This window comes from Phoca vitulina, unplaced genomic scaffold (assembly GCF_004348235.1).
Source record: "Phoca vitulina isolate PV1807 unplaced genomic scaffold, GSC_HSeal_1.0 scaffold8, whole genome shotgun sequence".
NCBI lineage: Eukaryota > Metazoa > Chordata > Mammalia > Carnivora > Phocidae > Phoca > Phoca vitulina.
In genome coordinates this window covers 52,918,571-52,942,645 of record NW_022589711.1, presented here as the reverse complement: position 1 = coordinate 52,942,645, position 24,075 = coordinate 52,918,571, and the positions used below count along the sequence as shown (strand labels likewise).

The following is a 24,075-nucleotide window of genomic DNA, read 5'->3' as shown; positions in this document are numbered from 1 at the left end:
CTAGGACTTCTAATACTATGTTGAATAGCAGTGGTGATAGTGGACATCCCTGCCGTGTTCCTGACCTTAGGGGGAAAGCTCTCATTTTTTCCCCATTGAGAATGATATTCGCTGTGGGTTTTTCATAGACAGCTTTTATGATATTGAGGTATGTACCCTTTATCCCTATACTCTGAAGAGTTTTGATCAAGAAAGAATGCTGTACTTTGTCAAATGCTTTTTCTGCATCTATTAAGAAAATCATATGGTTCTTGTTCTCTCTGTTATTAATGTATTGTATCACATTGATTGATTTGTGGATCTTGAACCAACCTTGCAGCCCAGGGATAAATCCCACTTGGTCGTGGTGAATAATCCTTTTAATGTACTGTTGGATCCTATTGGCTAGTATTTTGGTGAGAATTTTTGCATCCATGTTCATCATAGACCTCTCCTCTGAGAGTCTCCAAGTTACATGAAGAAATAAAATCACCACTTGGGGACTATAATTTATCACACCTGTACTTGAAAAATAATTCCTCATCTATATTTTGAAATTCAGACTCTATTTTAATTAAACACATACAAATTAGTTCCACTTATTATTCTAGGCATTGTGTTGGGCTCTGGTGGAAAACTGGAGGAAAATATAGTCTCTTTCCCTCAAAGAAATCACATACTAATGAGAAATATGAAAATATTGATAATGAATTACAATGCAAAGCAAGAAGAGATATGTTTATAGAAGCAATTTATAAAGAAGGCTATGGAATTCCAAGGAATCAGTGGAACTTTAAAGGAGAAAATATTGTGCCTTCTAATAAATGTGATTTCTTTGATTCCTGGGTCTTGCAACATAGTCTATTCAATAATTGAAAAATCAATTTATAGATGTTATATGTAAATATTTAAATATAAATTTATAATAACATAGATACATAGCATATATACCAAATACATATGGCATCAATATCATAAATACATATAACCTATATTGAGGTTTCATCCTAACAATTTCTTCAGGAAGTATCATAAGAGGAGACCATAACTGGGAGATATAATCTATCTCACATAGCTCAGCTTGCAAGAAAAAAAGGGAGATTGGCAAGCATTTAATACCCATTTGAAAAGATTTTCGCATATGAAGGCTACAAATAAGCTATTATAAACATTTAAAAAATTAGGGAATGTTGTTCCCCTGAACACTTCTTGGGAAAGCTGCTAGATGAGTTTCTTTGGATGACTGAAATGACTGGAGAGATATCATCACAAGAATTGGTGTGAGCATAACTGTGGAATTAAAGTGAAATGATGCTTGCAAGGAAATAAGTGCTACGTGTTATGATTATACAGATCCATCTGACAACATAGACCCATCAAATATCTAACAGCTCAGGAACAATAGTGAGGATATTTACAGTTTAGAATGAGTTTTGATTGTTTCATGGCTGCTAACTGAAAATCAGGGTTCTCACTACAAAGAGTTGCTTGGAGACATGGAGAAGGAGGGAAAAAAAAGACTACAAACTAAATTTAATGAATATTTTACTAAAGAATAAAAGAAAACAACTGAAAAGAGCAAAGACCAAGATTTTCATATAAAAATATTACTATAAAAATGTAAAAAAAAATAAAACTTTCCTATAAAAAGAGCATAAAAATAAGACATATTAAAAACTTTATATAAAATATCAGCATATATAAATATAACACTTAAAATAGATTCTAAAAAATACTGATCATATTAATAAATGTAAATAGATGTAACTTGCCAATTAAAATGCAAGTATTTTCAGATTGTCTGATAAAAAAAAACCAACACTTTCCTGTGTTTAAGATACACAACTACAAACAAAGATATTTATAAAGGCTGGCAATAAAAGAATGGACAACTTATATCAGGAAAAATTAAATTAAAATAAATTATAAATAAATAATAAATTAAAATTTTAAAAAGAGTGCAACTATTTTTATCAAAGAGAACCCACAGGGAATGCTAGGAAATAGAAACATATTAAGAATAGGAGACTTTAATTCATTTTTTTAAAATCCAAGGCAGATTTTATATTTAAAATTTATAGAGGAAATATACAATATAATCCATAAAATAGAATTTATAGATCTACTTTGAACCCTGAATTTCAATAATAGAAAATATATCTTCTCAAGTGCATCTGGCATATTCGTAAAATATACTGTATTGGGGCACCTGGGTGGCTCAGTCGTTAAGCGTCTGCCTTCAGCTCAGGTCATGATCCCAGAGTCCTGGGATTGAGCCCCACATCGGGCTCCCTGCTCAGCGGAAAGCCTGCTTCTCCCTCTCCCGCTCCCCCTGCTTGTGTTCCCTCTCTCACTGTGTCTCTCTCTGTCAAAAAATAATAAAATTTTTATAAAAAAAAATTTACTCTATCTGAGGTGACAAACCCTCTAGAAATTCTAAAGAACAGATATATTAAAAAAGCATTCACTAACTGAAATACAATAAACTAGAACTTAATAACAAAACCAGAAAACAAGAGGCACTTTTACCTAGGAAATATAAACCATATCGTTAAATAGCTGTTGGGTCAAAGAAGAATACAAAATAAAATTACACACTTTATTGAAAATAATAATAATGGGGAGATAAAACAAATATCAGATAAAAATCATCATTATACCAATAAAAATAAAAAGCAAAAATAAAGCAAATGACACACAAAAAAATCTAGAAAGAACAACCAAATATGCCAAGAAAAGCCAGGGGAGAAAAATAAAGCAGAAACTAGGAACAATGACAAAAGTTGAAATCAATGTTTGTGAAGCAAAACATAGGATAAAAGAAATAAATGTAAAGCCATGTTTCTTAAATCAAGAAAAATCCAAGCCACTAGTTAACCTAACCTAATTAAGAAAAAAGTAGAAAGCAAACTCACAAAATTAGAAATGACAAGATGGAAACACCAAAATAGAGAATCTTTAAAAAGAAAACAACTTAGCTCAACTGTATATAAATAAACTGAAGACCTGGGAAAAAAGGATAAAATTTTGGGAAAATATCCTTTATAAACATTGACCCCAAAAGAGATGAATAGTCCAATTACCATGGAGATTTTTTTTTTTTAATTTTAAAAGAGCTTGCCAAGAGAAAGCAGATCCAGATATTTTCATGGGAGGATTTTACCAAATCTTAGGTTATCAGATAATCCCATGGTTATTTTACCTTTTCAGATCTTAATAAACAAAGTAAACTTTCCAAGTTCATTTCCTGATACAAATAGAATATTGATCCCCAAATCACAAACATTACATTTTAAAAATAAAATTTTAGACTCATGTCATATGTGAATATCAGTGCAAAAACTATAGATATGAAGTTAATAAACAGAATCCAGTAAAACTTTAAAAATATAACACATCTTAGTCAATTGGGCTTATTCCAGGAATGTGTCATTCAATATTAGGAATTCCTTTAATGTAATCCATCCTATCAATAGAGCAATGGAGAAAAAGCATGTGATCATATCCATAGATGGCAGAAAAGGCATTTGACAAAATTTAACATTTATTATATTTTTTAAAGTACAACAAAATGAGAACTGACAGATACATCCTTAATATGGTGTGTGTGTGTGTGTATGTGTGTGTGTACACCTCAACCCAAAGCCAGTATCTTACCTAATGGTGACATATACTGGAAATTTTACTGCAGTGAGGAACAGGAAAACCATGCCCATTATTTCTACTACAGTTTAGAAACGCATTTAGACAAGAGAAAACATTTGGAGACATAATAATTGGAAAGAAAGAAGCAAAACTACATTTATTTACAAATGACAAGTTGGGAGCGGCTGGGTGGTTCAGTGGGTTAAGTGTCTGACTTTGCTCAAGTCATGATCTCAGGGCCCTGGGATTGAGTGAGCGCCCATTGCCTCTGCACTCAGTGGGGAGTCTGCTTGTGCTTTGGCCCCTCCCCTTGCTCATTCTCTCTCTCTCTCTCAAATAAATAAATAAAATCTTTTAAAAAAACAAACAAAAAATTAAAAAAAAAAATGACGAGTTGGAAAAACCAAGATAACTAATGGAAAAACTACAACAAAACCCTGTTGATAAAAATGCAAAGTGCATAAATATATAAAGCTAATAGCACTTGTATATACAAGCAGAGATCAGATAGAAGATAGAAGACCTCACTTACAATTGTGTAAAAATAGGAAAATATCTAGGCATACAGCTAGCAAAGAATGTCCATCACTCAGCCATAAAAAAGAATGAAATCTTGCCATTTGCAATGACATGGGTGGAGCTAGAGAATATAATGCTAAGTGAAACAAGTCAGAGAAAGACAAATACCATGTGATTTCACTCATAGAACAAAACAAATGAACAAAGGGGAGAAAAAGAGAAAGGGAGATGAACCAAGAAACAGACTCTTAACTATAGAGAACAAACTGATGGTCACCAGAGGGGAGGTGGGTCGGGGGATGGATAAAATAGGTGATGGGGATTAAGGAGGGCACTTGTGATGAGCACCAAGCGTTGAATCACTATATTGTACACCTGAAACTAATATTACACTGTACGTTAACTAACTGGAATTTAAATAAGAACAACAACAAAAATATATGCTTATATATGAGCATATGAGGAAACCTATAAGAAAAATGCTAAAATATGAAAAGTAGATTTGAACAAATGGAGGCTCACACTGTGTTCCTGCAACAAAAGGCTCAAAAGCAGAAAAGATGGCAGCTCTTCTTAAGTTAAATTACAAACTTAACACAATTACAATAAAAAAGTACTCTCAGGTTTTTTTGGATCTAAAGAAATTGATTACAAAATTAATTTGAAAAAATTAAAAACTAGCATAGATGGAAAAACCCCAAAGAAAGAAGAAAGAAGAGCCCTACCAAATATTTTAAAATATCATATTTTCCTTTCCATACAGTGGTATAATAGCCCATGGGTGCACCGAAAATAAAAAAAAAATTTTTTTAAAAATTAACAGAACAGAAATTCTAGAAATAGACATATTACTTGATTTAAAAAGCAGTATCAGATATTAGTGAGTAAAAGGATAGACTCTGAATAAGTGACCTGGAAATATGGAAAACAAAAGATAAAATTGATCCTTTCTCAAACTATATATTATGATAAATTCTAATGAATTAGAGATTTAAGTGATAAAACAGATGAATCCATTTCTATGAAGAAAACATTGGCGAGTTCTGTTCAGAGAAAGAGTAGGTAAAATCTTCCAAATTTCTGGTGCAAAAATCCAGAAAAGTTCAGAAAAAAAATACGGAAAAACTAGATACATTTGATTGATTACATATTTTTTAACATTTCCATGGCTACAGATATCATAAAGCAAAGTAAAAAGAAAAATATCACAGACCTGTACCTCTGAAACAAATAATACATTATATGTTAAAAAAAAAAAAGGTAGTAGGAAGGGAAAAATGAAGGGGACAAAATCAGACGGGGAGACGAACCATGAGAGACCATGGACTCTGAGAAACAAACTGAGGGTTTTAGAGGGGAGGGGGGTGGGGGGATGGGTTAGCCTGGTGATGGGTATTAAAGAGGGCACGTATTGAACGGAGCACTGGGTGTTATACACAAACAATGAATCATGGAACACTACATCAAAAAATAAATAAATAAATAGAAAAAAAAACTAATGATGTATGGTGACTAACATAATAAAATAAAATTTAAAAAAAGGAAAAATAATAAATTGGAGAAATGCGTGTAACTTACATCAAAGACAAAGTGTTAACAACTTTAATATATATAAAGAACTTTTAAACATAGAGAAGAAAACAAGTCTATAGAAGAATGGGGTAAAAATAGTTTATAAAAAAGAAATGCAAAGCATGCACAACCCACATAAAAAGATGCTACCCGTTGACATAAGAAAAAAAAAGCATTTAAAATTTTTCTGATCTACCATTCTTGTGTGTGTTCAATTGGCAAAAATCCATCAAAAAGACAAAAGAGTCTTGCCCTAGACCCACCTAGTATGTGGATTTTCAGGAAATATGGAAGACAGAAATCTTCAGAGACTGCAGGATGCCAAACAGCAGGAGTCAGACTATAGGATACTGCAAGATGAATAATCCAGTTTCTTCAATAAAGAATTACAAGGTTTTGAAGAAAAAGAAAGAGATGGAGGGGAAAGGGCATCCTAAAGATTAAAGCAGAATAAGACATTTATTAACCAGTCATATTAAAAAAAAATAACTTTGTAAGAAACAATTGTGAATGTGAACAGGGGCTACTTGATGATTTTAAGTAATTAGTGTGTACTTTTAAATATGAAAATGGTACTGTGGTTACATTAAAAGTGAGAGAGATTCTCATTTAAAACTTTAACTGAAAGTATTTATCTTGGACTTGCTTCAAAATAGTAAAGGAATGAGAATGGAATGGAGGAAGCAAGATTTGCCTAACTGGTGATTGTTGACTTAGAATGAGGGATGCTTGGGAGCTTTTTATATGATTCTATTTGGCAGGTGTCTGAAATATCCCATGAGAAAATGAAGGGGAAAAAAAAAAAACTACACAATGAGAGAAATAGCAGATTAGATCTGGCCAAACAGTAAATGAATTCATCATATGAGAAGGCTAAGGAAATGCCTTCAGAATATATCAAAAGAGATGGAGAACAGAATGAGAAATTATAACGTATAAATCAATCTAATGAGAGTTTAGTGGGAACAAATAGAACAGAGGGAATCACTATTTGAGGAGATGATGGGTGTTTTTCAATAATTTTCCAGAAGAGGTAAAAAAAGAGATAATTTTTCATATTCAGCAGTACTAACAAATTTTGACTGAAATAACCAATACTGCTTTTGAAAGATTAAGTGGATTAAGAACAATTATTCTGTGGAGGGGAACTCATCTAAGAGATGGCTTACAGGCTCGAACATTCTTGTGAGGCATGTTCTTGTGAGGGCTTAATAGCATGGGGTGGGCTTAATATCAGATACAGATAAGAAGCAGGATAAGAAGTGAACTTGGGAAGGAGATTTGGTGCCACACAGCAACACCATGTTCCAAAACTATGTTCAAAAACTGCCATGTTCAAAAACTATGCAAAACCCATATAAACCCATTCAGTATCTCTGAAGCTAGACAGTGACGGTCCCATCCAACATATATAAAGCAAGAATGGATTTTAGTAGAGTAACTGATGATCTTTGCAGGTCAAAAATCATAGTTTTCGATTTCCTTTTGTTCTACCTTTCCCTTCACTTCCGACTACTTCCAGAAGTTAGAAATGAGTTAAGTAGAACTAATACATTTGCACAGTAGTTTCCCCATGAGCTTGAAAAATTGAGGATTTCCCTTAATCTAGACTTTTTACCTTGCTTCACCTCTGGAATTAGAATACAGAGACTAGGCTTTTCTGTACTCACTGGCATAGCAAAAAAAGTGAGCTTCAATGCCAGGATTATTTTATTTAGAATTTATTTAGAATGATGTATACATATTAACAATTTTCTTATGTAGATATAAGTTATTTATGCATTTTATATTTTTATTTTCAATAGTCGATGTTTTACTCCTTCAAATTAAATTCAAAGGACACATTTTGTGGGGGTTTTTTCAGGATTTATTTTTTTTAATAGGGATTCCTGTTCTTGGTCTCAAAGTAAATATTAAATTTGGTTTGTATATTAAGAAGGTGGAAAACAATGGAAAATAATTATGCTCTTGCATGAAATAGTTCTCTACATCTTAAGTTTTAATAGAAAAACAATTTTAGATTTTTTTCAAAGTGTAATGATAACTCAAGATTAAAGGTTAAAATTTTCTGTTAACAAAAATATCTTTGTATCATTGAAATGTGTATAATAAAGTGACAGGACAAAAATCTGCATTTTCCCATATTTAGTATAAAAAGACAGAGTTTAAAGTTTTGCAACTATCTTATAAATAGAAAATTCATAAAAATTATATTAATTTTGCTTGGGAGAGTCATACATAAGGTTATTTGCTGCTCTTTTATCATATTTGAGACAGTAGCCTTGGTCTACCAATCCAGGTAGCTTTAACCTCTTCCCTATTTATTTTTGAAATTTTCACAAAATTAAGAATTATCATATTACTTTAACGTGAGTGTGCACACTTTCTTTGTTGCTTATAAACATCTGTGGTTTTCATGTGTATGCCATCAAGTTTTATCCTTCTCAGGCATGCATTCTCTACCTTTTCATACTCACCCACAGAAGGGCATGGGTCCAAGATCCATTTTCATACTGTAGGCCCAAGATTTCATTCATCACTTAATCCTGGGACTCATAAGCTTTTTTGGGTCATGGGCCACTTTGGTAGTTTGGTGAAACCTATGGACTTCTTCTCATATTATTGTTCTTAAGTAGATAATATTCATAAGAGTTCAAAGATTACCAATGTATAGAAATAGAATTATCAAAAAAATTAAAATTAATTAGTATATAACAACATATATGCTTATTTATTAATACATAAAATAACAAGTTCTAAGAGACAAGTCTAAAAAACAATCATTTCAAATAGTTTTAACATAAAAGCAATTTCAAATGTGATCTGAATGGATCTGTGATTTCTATTTGTAACAAAGGTCTAAGTACTCCTAATGTTATTGTGATTTGTTCCCTGCATTCATAAGTGAAGGAATTGCTATATTTCAATTAGAGGGTAATGAAATTAAAGATGTAAAATTTTCCCATCACATTTATGGATCCCTGAATTATATTGGTACATGACTCCACATTTAAAAACTCAAACTTTCAAGCAAATGACACTCATTATTTTATTTTCAATTTTTGTAAAATATTCAGAAAAGAAAAATTTTACACTCTGCTTTTGAAAAACTTCATAAGAGATGGAAACAGAAATATGAATGAATAGTTGGGTAAAAATAAAAACAAAAACAATCATGAAAAGACAAACAGAGCAAAGTCTATGTCACATCATATTAAAATGAAGCAAAGAACCACCTCTTTTAACTTTTTTTCTACCTCAATTTGACACCAGCTTCATTTTCAAATGGATGTACAAATTAATTCTCAGGGCAAAGTTAACCATGCTTTGAAGTCCAAAGTATTTTCCTCATTCAGTCCATTTGTTTAAAGCCTGCAGTTAATGAATGGTTTTCTCATTATGCAAATAAAATGAAGCAGCTATGATTATATCCCTGGCAAAAGAACATCTACTGTGTGAATGACCCTTTAACATTAGAAGATGCTAATAATTGGCCTGGAATTTCTCTAAAAACTGTTTTCCCTCACTCCTCATGCAATGCTGAGAACAGCTTGTGGAAAAGAAAACAATACTAATACTTTATTTATATTTAGTCACTATAAGCATCTTCACAACTGTTACTGCTTGAATTCTCTCATTAATATTTTGAGCTCAGCATTATTGTGTTAGTCAGAGTTTCTGCAAGAACAGGAAGTATATTTGAAATAGGAAAATTTGAGAAGGATTTGTTCTCAATAGTTCTAGTAGAGGGGAAGAGGGGAATCGAAATGGGTGGCGCAACAGCCTGAGACACAGGTCTAAAGAGATAAGGAAGGGAGAGGTTTCCAGAAGTCAGAGAGACAATCCTGAACAGTCAGCTGGGTTGAGAGAAGCAGTGACCTTCAGTTGGGGGAAGTGACCTGGCAAGGGGGGAGGCAGGGGGAATTATCCTGACCTCACTTCCTTTGTTCTTCTAGTCTCTTTTCAAGGCTGCCCATTGCCTAAACCAAACCGAAGCCAGAAAGCAAAGGAATTTTTTTTTAATTTTTTTATTATGTTAATCCCCATACATTACATTAGTTTTAGATGTAGTGTTCCATGATTCATTGTTTGTGCATAACACCCAGTGCTCCATGCAGAACGTGCCCTCTTTAATACCCATCACCAGGCTAACCCATCCTCCCAACCCCCTCCCCTCTAGAACCCTCAGTTTGTTTTTCAGAGTCCATCGTCTCTCATGGTTCATCTACCCCTCCGATTTCCCCCCTTCATTCTTCCCCTCCCGCTATCTTCTTTTTTTTTTCTTAACATATATTGCATTATTTGTTTCAGAGGTACAGATCTGAGATTCAACAGTCTTGCACAATTCACAGCAAAAGCAAAGGAATTTTTATGTGATCCAAACACATAGCCTCCTGGACTGAAAGTCAAATGAGTAAAGGCAGAGATTGACTCTGGCAAGCGAGATGGAAGATACCCAGTGTAATTATGGCACATTGCACAGATTCAGGTCAATAAACTTTGCTCCAGTGGTTATTATAACCACTTAATTCAAAGAGAAGGACTCTATGCCCATGCAGTGGTATGATTAAAGTTTCTCCTCTCCCCTGCTTAGGCCCCATTCAAGCTATAAAGCTGCAATGGGAAGGGGGTTGCTTGCAGTCAGTTTATCCTCACCCCTTCCCCTACTACAGTGGGCTGCGTTCTGCTTCCCTGGTCTTGGGGATGCAGTGCAGAGAGGTTAGGAAAAATCTGACTTGACTGATACTATTATGCCCTGGCTTTACTGCTCTCTGGTCTCAGTAAATGCTCAAAGCTGATTCCTTATCATGGGATGTTTTTTGGAGTCATCACATAACCCCCATTGGGAACATTGACATAAACATCCTTGCTTCCTGCAATGTTTCTCCTCTGGTAGGTCAGTTTGCCCCTCATCCTCATCCTCCCTTCCCAACTACTTCATTTGACACCAGCGCCAGCATCCTACTGAGGTCGCCTCACCATCACCCCTGGCAGCAAGCCCGTCAGGGAAGGTGCCCTTTATAATGAACCTAGGCTGACTCTACCCACGTGCTTGCTCTGCATCTGCTCCACAGAAAACCCACCCCCCCTTTTTTTTTAAAGATTTTATTTATTTATTTGACAGAGAGAGACACAGCAAGAGAGGGAACACAAGCAGGGGGAGTGGGAGAGGGAGAAACAGGCTTCCCACGGAGAAGGGAGCCCGATGCGGGGCTCGATCCCAGGACCCCAGGATCATGACCCGAGCCAAAGGCAGACGCTTAACGACTGAGCCACCCAGGCACCCCGAAAACCCACCCCTTTGATTCCAGTCACTGAAACTGAAGCTGTTCCTTATGTCACCATCTCTTCATTCTTGCCCGGAGCGATCTCTCACAGCTTCTTGCTCTTCGGATTTCACTGACACTATTCTCTCAAGTCTGTCTGCTTCCAAGGGCATATGTCAAGCCATCTAAGTTGTTTTCTTGAAGCCACCCCCCCCCCCCCAGAATATGAAAGAGGAGGAAAAATACCACTGTTCTCCAATAACTCATTCCACAGAAATTCTCCTTCTTCACCTACTCTACATCTAACCTTTTATTGGACTCAAGTTGGGAAAATCAGTTTTTAGGAAACCCCTTTGCAAAACCTGCATGAGTCTAGCATCTCACTTTGGAGTGCCAGAAGAAATACTTGCCACCTACTTCTGTTTTTCCTCAGCTTTTTGAGGCCACAGCCGAAACTGAGATAGAAAAAAAATCCCATTTTAACATTCTGGTATATATGTTTGTTTTTTTTTCCTAATCCCTATAACTCTCTAAGAAGATATTATTATCCCCATTTAATTTGCATATTTTCAGGGAGATAAAATGATTTTCCTGAGATTGCCAGCTAGAACGTTAGATTGTTTAACTCCAAATCCAATAACTTTCCAGGTAAATAGCTGCTTCTGATGAAGAGATTAAAGTTCTGCATGAAAAAGGCACTTTTCCAAGGCCCAGAACAACAAGGTTCACTTAGAATGTGTGCATTAAATAAATAGTTTTAGAAAAATTATACCAATGATATATGGGTTTCTATCCTAAGCCAGACATTCAATTCAGACTACAGTTGAGAATAGCAGTTGCAGTTTCATTTTGTTGAATATGATTGCCCTTCTTGATGACAGTCCCAAAGACTAAAGGTAAAAATCCTAACATTTCATTTTCCTTTCTAATTAATTGGGAAGCAATGCTAGAGACCTAGGCCAACCTAGACATCTCATGATTTTTGCTATTCCTTTCCAGCTCTTATTTGGTGATGCCCATAGGAGGTAGTTCAAAATGGGCTCCATTTCAGAGTGAGAAATGCAGGAAAATGATTCAGAGTATGGTGTTCTATTTCCCTACTTCCTTCCTCCTAGTTGAAAAGCCTGGCTGTATAATAGGAAATGCTCTTAAGCATAATCTGGGGCCATTGTTCCTTGTAACTGCTCTCTATTGCTGGCCTCTCATCACTGCATCTCAATACCACAGACTGAGACAGTCCCTTTGCCTTTGCTCCCTACCCTAACTCACATATGAATGAGTTTAAAACCTTCTCCTGGAACGGCAATACTTAATTCCGTGGATAGGCTTTGATATGTACGTCACCTACCCCACCCCCAAAAGAAAATTCTAGAAGACATTTTTGTGTAAATCTATTTGCTGGGTAGAAGTTCTGAAAGTTTCATTAGACCCTCACAGAGGTTCATGAGCCAAGCAAATGAAGATCCCTTATGCCTTATCCTAGCACTTTACAGCAATTTCCAAATCAAGCATGCCTATGTTACTTTACAGAAACTTCAATCTCATTATTTATTCCAGTGTTCATGGTTTGTTTCTGCCCATTCCTTGGGATAATACTTTAGAAGGTGACATTATGCTTAGTCAGCACCATCATCATAAATTTAACAGAATCCATTTAAAATTGAATTACTACTTTGAAATAGAATTCCAGAAGTCATACATCAACTTTCTGCTAAGCAAAGTAGCACTTTCTTCCATCTTCCTAAACATATCCCATTTATTAAGCCTCAAATTTCCATGTAGAGGAACTCCAGTTAGGGAAAGACTGCTTCTTGTCCCACCCTAGATTCACTCCCTTCTGGAAGAGAAAGCAGTCATTTATCTAATAGGCCAGTTATTGAGGAAGAGTTGAGCATGTTTCGTTGATCACCTTTCTTCCTGTCATTACTTGATAACCGTGACTAGTCATATAAATTGGTCTAATCCAAGCAGGAAATATAAAGAAGCCCTTTCAAATGCAGGTGTGAAGCCACATCCTGTGTTTAGCAGATCACTAATAAAAATGATATTTTGATTTCCATGCATTGATCATAGCTTATTTCTCTATCGTTTCTGAATGTGGACTCCAGGGGGAAAAGGGACTTTGTGTACTGGCCCCTAAAAACTACATCATCATTCAGACTTAATATGGTCCTCCATCCTAATATTCTGGAATTTGAATTTAAAAGCCTAAATGTCTGTTTTAAACACAATTCTGTGGACTTTGATGATTTACCTTTTCATTCTTTACAGGGCTTTGCTGAGTCCTTCATTTTAGTCTGTCCTCACAGGTCAGTCCTTCCAAGTTCATATAGTTAATAGCTGTCCTCCTATAGTCATTTATTCTTCTTTTTTAAAGTTTATTTGTTTATTTAAGTAATCTCTACCCCCAGTATGGGGCTTGAACTCATGACCCTGAGATCAAGAGTCACATGTTCTTCTGACTGAGCCAGCCAGGCACCCTGTCATTCAGTCATTTCTTAATTCTATGCCTTAATTATAAATTGTGAAACCAAGACTGGGACCATCATATGCTTTATTGTTTCCACATGCTCCATAAATTCTTTCTGGAACCCCCAAATTAGACGTGATCTCTTCTCTTGTGGAATCCCAGAGCATTTTTAATCTCATGGTATTAGATATCTATTGCTATGTGGGCAGGTTACCCAACACTTAGCAACTTAAAACATTAATAAACGTTGATGTTCTCACATAATTTCTGTGCATCAGAAATCCAGAAAACTTTTGCCTGAATGCATCTGGCTCAAGGTCTCTCTAAGGGTTTCAGTGAAGAAGTTGGCCAGGGCTGCAGTCATCTGGAGGCTATACCAGGGCTGGATTATCCATTTCTAAAATGGCCCACTCAACATGGCTGATGGCAGGAAGTCTTAGTTCCTCACTGGCAGTTGGCAGGAGGCTTCAGTTCATTGCTACATAAACCTCTCTATAGGGCTGTTAGAGTGTCCTTAAGAAATGGCAGATGACTTCCCTAATGTGAGTGATCCAACAAAGCAGGGCGGAAGCTGCAATATTTTCATGACTTAGCTTCGGAAGTCACACATTAATCACAATATACTGGTAGTTACAGAGGTCATCCCTGCTCAGTGCAGAAGGAGACTGCATTATGGTGGTATTATTGGGGTTCATGTTGGAGCCTGGCTACTGTACTCATCTAAGCTGTATAGTATAATAATTTAATTACATATTATACTAATCTAAATTACTGAACTACTTAAGGGGCGCCTGGGTGGCTCAGTCAGTTAAGCATCTAACTTCAGCTCGGGTCATGATCCTAGGGTCCTGGGATCAAGCCCCCTGTTGGGCTCCCTGCTCAGCAGGGAGCTTGCTAATCCCTCTCCTTCTGCCTCTTTCCCAGCTTGTGCTCTCTCTCTCTCTCTCTCAAAAAATAAATAAATAAAATCTTTAAAAAAATAAAAATAAATTATTGAACTATTTAAAAGGACATCCTCTGTTAACCATTACTATATCTTCCCTTTCTGCGTATTACTCAGTGTTACTGGAGTGGCATGCCCTTGTTGACAGGGCCTAGCATTTTATTGCCCATTTAAGATGTACAGGCAAATCAGACTGTTGTTTTTAGGGAACATTCTCCACACCGTGATTCTTAGGTTTCTTTCCTTGGAACTCAAAATCATAAGCAGGATCAGTAAAAGTTGTTGTTGTATCCAACAATGGGGGAAAAAAAAACATTTACATTCGCATGAAATAACTATTAAAATCAATGAAGTTCTAGTCCACAAAATAAGCCTTAAAATGTTTAAAGCTTTGGTTACTATATGGAGCATATTTTCACAACATGATATAATTAAATAACAATAGGATAACCAAAAAAGAAGGTGCAATCCTCAACTCACTGCATGAGAATGCATTATCTGATCACCAAACCATATATGGAGAGAACAAGAAAAAATTATAGGAAAACTGCATTAATGACAACAGGTACAAATTCCTACAAAAAAAATTAACAAAACAATTCCAGTAATGTATTAAAAAGATCAATACAGCATTATCATGTTGGATTCATCACATAAATACAGTAAAAGTTTCATTTGCTTTGGAAGGTCAATTAACAGAGTTAATAGAGTGAAGAAGTAAAGCCACATCATTCAATAGATGCAGAAAAAGCACTCAATAAAATTAAGCAGCTAGTTATGATCAAAATCACTGATAAACTAATAATAGAAATAGAAAGAAACTTTTTTTTTAACCAAGTAAGGGACACCTATTAAAAAACCTACAGCACATGTTTTTAAATGGTGTCACAACAACAACAAATCCAATAAACTATGCAAGGTCTTTATGGAGAAAATTACAAAAATTTTTGAGAAGGCATGAAAGATAACCTAAAGAAAAGATCTTAGATAGTAAGATTCAATAGCATAAAGATTTCAATTCTCTCCAAACGTATTTATATCTTAGATTCAATACAATTCAAGGTAAAATTGCAAAAGGATTTTCCATGAAACTTAATAAGCTGAATCTAATGCTTATAAATAATTGAATATGAATATAAAAAAAAAACATGACCTTTGTCTCACTCCATAAATAAAAATATAATTTCAAAAGGATTAAGAACATAAATGTGAAAAGCAAAACTACAAAAAGAATTTAGGATGAAATAGGAGAATATCTTCATAACATTAGAGCAGAAGTCATTAATAAACAAAAAGTAAAAATACTGATAAATTTAAAAACAACATTAAAGATTTTCATAAAAGACACAGTAAAGAGTAGCCACAAATGGGAGAGGATACTTGCATATAACTGACAAAATCTAACATTCTGAGTATCTGTAACCCTCCTACAAATCAATATTTAAAAGGAAAACTAACTGGGGTACGTGGGTGACTCATTCGGTGAAGCGTCCCATTCTTGAATTTGGCTCAAGTCATGATCTTAGGGTCCTGAGATTGAGCCCTGGGTCAGGCTCCAAGCTGGGCATGGAATCTGCTTAAGATTCTCTCTCTTCCTCTCTTGCTGCCCTTCCCCCACCATCTCTCTCCCTTCCTCTCTCTCTCCCCAAAAACAAACAAACAAACAAACAAACAAAAAACACCACAGAACAAAACAAAACAAAAGAAAAACTAACCAATAGAAAACAGGCAACAGACTTGAACAGACACTTCCAAAAGAAAAAATCCAAGTAGCCAATAAACAAAGGAAAAAGGGAGAAACATTCAGAGGAAGCAAGTTAAAAGCACAGTGAGATAAAATTACAAATGCTTGAAATCTTGCCATTTGCAGCAACGTGGATGGACCTAGAGGGTATTATGCCAAGCGAAATAAGTCAGAGAAAGACAAATATCATATGATCTCACTCATTTGTGGAATTTAAGAAACAAAACAGATGAACATAGGGGAAGGGAAAGAAAAACGAAAATCCCACATTGCAAGGGCTGGCCTAGATTTGAAACAATAGGAGCTGTCATACTCTCCTCTTGAATATGTAAATCGGTACAACTTTGGAACAGTCTGGCTCTGTGCAATATAATTAAGTATAGGCATAGCTGACAATTGTACTTCTAAAAACACACTTGAGAGAAATCCTTAAACGTGCCGTGCATTAAAGGCATCTATAAGAAAATTTTCATCTGAAAAATACTAACGACAAAAAAGAAAGTAACTCAAATTTCCATCTGTGGTAGAATGTCTGAATAAGCTGTTGTATATTAATACAATAAAATATTACACAGCAGTGAAAATAAAGAACTGCAGCTGTGTATCTCAACATGGACAAATCTCAAAACAAAATATTTGCTGAAAGAAGTCAAGAAGACTTCATACAAGATTTCTTTTAAATAAAATTTTAGAACCATCTACACTAAACAAGAGAGTTTTGAATAATAAATAGAGATTATAAGGAAAAGCAAGGGTATAATTAAACCAAAATTCAGTCTACAGATTACTTCTGGGACCGAGCCATGAAAGGGATGCAATTTGGAAGCAAGAACACTGGGGAATTCCAAGGTGTTGGTAATATTCTATTTCTTCATTTGGTGCCAACAGGAGTGTTCATGTTATTTTTCTTTAAACTGAACATAGATAGGGGCGCCTGGGTGGCTCAGTCAATTAAGCGTCTGCCTTCGGCTCAGGTCATGATCCCAGGGTCCTGGGATCGAGCCCCGCATCGGGTTCCCTGCTCAGTGGGGAGCCTGCTTCTCCCTCTCCGTCTGCCTGCCACTCTGCCTACCTGTGTGCCCCCCTCTCTGTCAAATAAATAAAATCTTAAAAAAAAAAAAAACTGAACATAGATAAATCCATAGGCTATTTTGTATGTGTGAAGTGATTTTCAATAAAGCATTTAAATACACATTTTCTAACTGTGTTGTTTTAGAATGTAAAATTTTTTTCAGAAACTGGATTATCAAGGAATATAAATGTTTAAGAAATCCTATTTAACACAAGAAGTATACTTTAAAGTTTAAAGTTGTATTTAAAATAATCAATCCATTCTCTTTATTAGTTTGGCAGATATTTTGTATCCTTAAACTATTTCAGAATCTTTTAAAATGGAAAAGGTAACATGGATATATAATATAAGCCATGTCATACCATTATTTTGTCACAAGAGGGACTAGATAGTCAGAAAGTACAGTTTCCCCCTTTGGTCTTAAGAATATTTCACTGTCTTAACATTTATGTTTTACACAATGTTTATTCCTATAAGAGTATGTGTTACAGAGCGTACTACCGTGATATAGATTTCATTTCAGCAAAAATCTTAAGATAAATACTAGTTTGCCATTTTACTTCTAAATGGATGGAGACTATAGAAATTATTTAACTTACTGAGCTATGGTCATTTTTTTGTTTAATTGCTTTATGGGAATAATTGTTTTAATTTTGTATTCATGCTAAAAATTTTAAATTCTGAATGGCTTTTCACATATATTTATTTATTTTTCTTATTTGATTTCAAGATACATGTGAGCACTTGAAACCAATCCCAAGTTTTAGAAAATGAATCAAAGTAATTATGGATCTATGGCTAGAGCAAAAACATTCATATCCACTTGATCTGTGGTTTTCAAACTCTGCTCTAAGCACCCTTAGCTGTTTCTGGAAGCTCTTTCAGGGACCACCATATATGGAGAAGAGGGGGCACTTCTTTACAGGGACAGTTCTTCACTTAACATTTTAGGTATTGATCTCTTTTATAAAGCTTTTATTTGTAGAAATAGTAAACTACAAATAGTTTGAAAGCCAATGGACAGGACTGGTAGGGAATAATAGTAGAATCAGTTAAAATGTGTAAAATGATTTCAGGTGTGTTACCTCATTAGCTTTTCTCAGGCAATGCATGTCTTATTCATCACTGTATCCCCAGTGCAGAGAAAAACTAACAATGATTGTGCATAAAGCAATCAAATTTACTTAAGAAATAAGTGTTAAATAAACAAACTGGTCTGAAAGGTAGAACAGGTATTGTGTAAATCTTATCAAAAAAGAAAGAGAAGCTCAGAATGACAACAGTCCTACAAATGCTTACACTATGGATAAGTAGAAGAATCAAATAGAATCTAAGTCTTTCATATCCTGGTTCCTAATCAAATCTTGGGGAAAGAATGGAAGGAAAGAACATGGAACGAGGGAAGAAGGAAGGAAAAAAGAATTTATTTTGCTTTCCACCACTACAGCTGCCTCTTATTTGCTTGAGCAAAAAAGATCAACAGTAGGAAAGAAAGAAAAAATGCTATTTTCATTTATTTTACCTTTATTTTTGAAAAAATGAATTAGTACTCTTTTTTTTTAATTTAAATTCAATTAGCCGAGATATAGTACATCGTTAGTTTGCATTAGTACTCTTAACCAGTAAATGTTCTGCTCTAATTTATAAAGATGCATGAGACCATCATACTTTCCTTTAAGAAAGCAGAAGTGTTACTTTTGCTGCCACCATCCATTCCACAGGTGCTTTGAGAGGTCAGTTCACATGTGTGACACTACTCTTCTTCCCAGCTGCCATTTCCTTCCCCTTCTCACTAGTCCTTTAAACACCAGAAGGGGTTGGTTTTTCACTTCCTCTTCCTACATGTCTGGAACTTCTCCTGAGCACTCTCCTCCACCCTGAGGTGGCTTCTATCTTACCCCTTTCCTGGAGTTCTGATGGAGGTAGTCAGTAAAGGAATCGAAAGGTTCAAGGAATAAAAGATCATAGCAGTCTGATTTTTTTTTAATATATATCAACAACATTACCCTCAGGCATAAGCTCTAAATCACACAAATATATTCATATTTTATTGCTATGGTAGTAACTTACCTGAACTTCTGGACTTACAACAACACAAATTTATGATCTTACAATTCTGTAGGTCAGAAGTCCAATATAACCTCAGCAGTCACCATATGCCAATCTACACAACTTTTCTCAGCCTCCTTTCCAATTAGGTGCAGCCATATAATTGACTGTTAGCCACTGTATAACCTCTAAAATTCTCCCTGCTGGCTGCTCTGTGCTCTCTTTTGCCTGATCTGCCAGCTGGCTATGGAAGAAGTCAAGAGGTCAGCGGGCTGCACTCCTTGGAGGCTCTAGAGGAGAATTCATTTCCTGCTCATTCAGGTTGTTGGCAGAATTCAGTCCATTTTGGTTGTAGGACTGATGTTCTTATTTTCTTTTGAGAACTTCTAGAAGTCACAGCATTCTTTTCTTTTTTTTTTTAAGGTTTATTTATTTGAGAGAGAGTGTGTGCATGAGCAGAGGGGAAGGGGCCGAGGGAAAGGGAGAGAGAGAGAATCCTCAAGCAACTCCCCACTGAGCGCAGAGCAGACATGGGGACCCTGAGATCATGACCTGAGCAGAAATTGAGAGTCAGAGGCCCAAGGCTGAGCCACCCAGGCTGACTGAGTCACCCAAGCACCCCTATTGTTCCTTGGTTCTTGATCCTTTCCTCCTTCCTCAAGGCCAGTGATGGTGGGTTAAGTCCTTCTCAGAGTGCAGCTCTCTGACCAACCCACTCTTTTTCAGTCATCTTCCACTTTTTCAGAGACTAGACTAGATTTGGCCTACCCAGGTAATCCAGGATAATCTTCTCATCTCAAGGTCCTTTTTAATCCTATCTGCAAAGTCTCTTTTGCTAGGTAAGGTGACTTACTTATGGGTTCTGTGGATTATGTTGTGGACATCCTTGAGGAGACCTTATTCTTACTACAAGGAAAACAACTGCTTAAAATAAAAGTCTATAAATTATGCAAATAAAATAAAAAATATAAGAGGTATTTTTTTCTTTTTTCCAACAATAATTATTTATAATTACATCAGAATACCTAAGCACAACTGATATGCATACTTCCTACAACTCTTCATCATTAATTTTATGCTAATTTTACAGATAGCATGTTTCTCCTTTGATTATCAAGTTGAAAAATATGCAGTCAATGTAGTACCAAAAAAAATCCAGAAGTACAAACGATAGACTTCACTTAAAAGGGTATGTTTTTCAGAAATTTGAAGAGTAGAGGCAGAGGTATGGCTAGGTTAAGGATAAGCACTAAATATTTTTTTTCCTGCATTTTCCCCCACTGATCAAACTGTTGTCTAGCAGACATCCTTTTAAGATCATATATACGATGCTATCTGCATTGACTAGCAAAACTAAGGGCCAACCTTCTGAATCAACAGAAAAGAAGGATGAATTAGGTAAAAACAAACAAACAAATAACATAACATGGCCCTGTTCCCTGTTCCTACAATATCATTTGGGGATAAGCTCCAAATCAGGTTCATACCTATTTTTATCATCTCTGTCTGCATAGTACTAAGCACAGTGTGTGGCATATATAAAGCATTAAATAAATATTAATTACCATCAAATTTATTGTTTTGATTACAATCAAGCAGTGTTTATGGAATGTTCTATGTGCAAGACACAGTAATAAAAATACCCCATTTTCCATTATTCTCTATACTTCTCAGAGCTTTTAAATCAATTATTTACCTAATAGTGGTATGAGGAACACTGATTAGACCTGGTAGTTAAGGTAAAAACTTGGTGTCAATAAAAATGAGAGATTTTTTTCCTCCACTTATTGACATTAAATCATTACTCATCTGAGAGTACTTAATTGTAGGTTTTTGAAAGCAAAGGCTATGTTTGACTTATCAATCCCAAGACAGCCACAAAAACATCCTTACATAAAAGTTACATAATAAATGATAATAAGAAAAAATCATATTGAAGTTTTCATTCATTTTTAGTGCTTAAATTGTATAGTGTATATTGACAATCTAATGCAAGTAGTTAGAACAGAAGCTATTCAAAATATTCTGAAACAAATCTTTTCAATTCTTTAAGCTGTTGAAAACTGATTCAGTTGTCTCTATCTCCATTAAGAAGACTCAAAACTTCTCATAGCTCCAAGGCCAGTGAAAGTTATGTTCTGAGAGTTCTGGGACCTCCCCTATTAGGATTTTGACTTGGTAGAACTAAGGGTTGGTAATAACAAAGCAAATTAAAATGCTTCTTCTTCCTCAAGAGAGAATTTACAAAACATACAAGCTGGAAGTTCTCTTGTTGGATTTTTTAAACTTCATTTTAATAACGAAGCTTATTTTTTCCAAATAACATTTGGCACAGAGAATATATAACAGACATAGACCATTGTGTACAAAGCTTCTCTGGGTAAAATCCGAGTGAAGACATGAGAAGCACACTTACTCCACATTCAGTGTTGGCATCAGCACATTTTCCTCCCCCAGAACGATTCTTCCCTGGAAGAACCATTCTGAGTCAGAGACTGGGGAAAACCACTGACCTAGTGTGTCTTTCATTAACAGAGGAATACACCAACATTTGAAGAGAGAAAGGGACTTACCCAAACTAAACACTTAGCAGATTGGTATGCTGATAAGACCTGGCTTTTCATCAACACTGTTTGATTCTGGATAAGTAATTTAATTTCTCAAAGCTTCAGATTCCTCAGATATAAAGTAGAGGTAGTTATACTCACTTTGACAGATGTTAAAAGAATAAGAGATAGTGTCTGGCACGTAGTGGGTGCTGATGAATGGTAACTATCGTGTGTATTCCAACTCCCAGAGAAAGCCCCCAGATCTGCAAGAAATAAAAGAGCAAAAGTCATTAATTGATAACTTAGACTTTAGCTTAAAAATATTCACCTTGGTTTGTTTCAGGAAAGTAGTAGATCATCCAAAAAGGCGATTTGGTACCCCGGTGGATCGGATTGGTGGAAACCGTCTCTCTAATTCCAGAGGCTAATTGATTCCAACCGTGAGTACAATTTGAGTATATGCAGGCTTATTGACATCTCACAGTGGGCTCATTGATCCATCTTGATTTATAAATTGTCCTTTTACTTTCCTAGCTTATAAATTCACTGCTTCAATTCTTCTGTACTAAATTAGTATATTGAGGCTAAGTAGCTTAAATGACATTAAAGAAGCAAAGGAATGTCCTAGATCTACTTCGCCATAAAATAGATTCAGTTATTCTCACGGATTCTTATATAATTATTGAATATTAATATGTGAACAATGGTTCAAATTCTAATTGACGTAATAAATCACCTTCATACTATACATAACTGTGTAGTAATCCCTCTATTATGAAGAAGACACATTTCAGTGACATACAGCATTTTGTTACCAATAACTACATCCCCAGATTTATGATAACACGGAACATAAGAGAGAGAATGGTGTAGCATAAAGAGTATTAGCCCATGGAATCAGAACACCTAATCCAAATCTTAGCTCTGTCACTCCTTCGTTCATTATCCTGTTTCCATATCTTATTTCTGTACATCTTGTACATTTAGATAGTAACATAGTATTTTGAGAATTAAATTAGATGTATATTGGGCACACAAGACATGCAAGTGATCTTAGATTACAGTTCTGAAAATTTACTCTGTGCTGGGCCCTATACTTAGTGCTGTGCACATACTGCTTCATTTAATCATCCTGTTCCATAAAGTGGGTCCTATTACTGTCTCCAGTATCTTGAGAAGTAGTACAGTGTAAGAGGTAAAAGTGGCACCTGGAGAGGCCCGCTTTGTGGGTCAAATCCCAGTTCCTCTATCTGTTAGCGGTGGGACCTTGACTAAGTTCTGAAATCCCCCTCCATAAAATGAGGATTCTAATAAAGTTCAACCACATTACATTGTCCAGAAGACTAAAGGAATTGATACACATTAAACATTTAGAGTAGTGTCTGACATGTAAGTGCTCAATTATTATTATTATTATTATTATTATTATACAATATTGTATATTATATGGCATTGAGCTAGTGATGTAAGTAGCATTTAAGTCCACAAAGTTTAAATTCTGAGCTTATATTTTCAAAAGTATATTTAGCCATTTTTATTATATTTTTTAAACATGAAATGTTAAACATAAAATCTAGGCAATGTATTTTTTCTCAGGAAAACTTACAGAGGATTCATCCTCCCTCCCAGATGAGACAAACTGGAACTGTTTTGACAATTTCAAGCATGACTTTCATGCTTTTTATTTCTCTCAGTATGATCCTTAGACCAATGATGCAGAGTCCCCTAAAGCATCACATTAACCCTGAACCTCTCAATTTAAATCATGCCAGTTTGTTCTCTTCATCAAATGCCCTAAACCACAATGAGAAGTGAATATTTTACCTCAACTTTCTTATTCTCAGAATGACTTAGTTAAAAGAAATTTTTTTTTTCTTTTATGGAGCTTTGATCGATGAAGTTCTGAGGTTACTGAATGTCCACAAATATAAGAGGACTTAATGAGTACTGTGAAGAACAGTGCATTTTGAGCAGGACCATCTTCAAAATGCAGATTGAACTTTATGTCTAGAGATATACCAAGTATGGTCATTCTTCAGAATTGTTAAAAATCACCACATTTTATTTGAGTAGGATCTAACTAACTGCTATTAAAAACCAAGTAACTCCTTGAAATCAGGATCACAATCCTCCAGTTTCTTGATGTGTTGAGAACATTCTGACACTGAGATTAAAACAATCAAGTTTGATTAGTTTCCACATGTACTCTACTACCTTGGACGCCCTGGATTATCATCCATTCTAGTATTTCTGAATTAAACCAAAA

General features: G+C 35.1%; 1 protein-coding gene across 2 annotated transcripts in view; it reads left to right on the top strand.

The window, feature by feature from the left end:
* OSTN (osteocrin) overlaps positions 1 to 24,075 on the top strand; it is a 53,713-nt gene that overhangs the window by 26,199 nt on the left and 3,439 nt on the right. For both annotated transcript variants that reach the window (XM_032406161.1, XM_032406163.1), the window contains exon 4: positions 22,153 to 22,249. In XM_032406161.1, coding sequence (XP_032262052.1) covers positions 22,153 to 22,237 — 85 coding nt within the window. In that variant the 3' untranslated portion in view covers positions 22,238 to 22,249. The remainder of the gene's footprint in view (positions 1 to 22,152; positions 22,250 to 24,075) is intronic.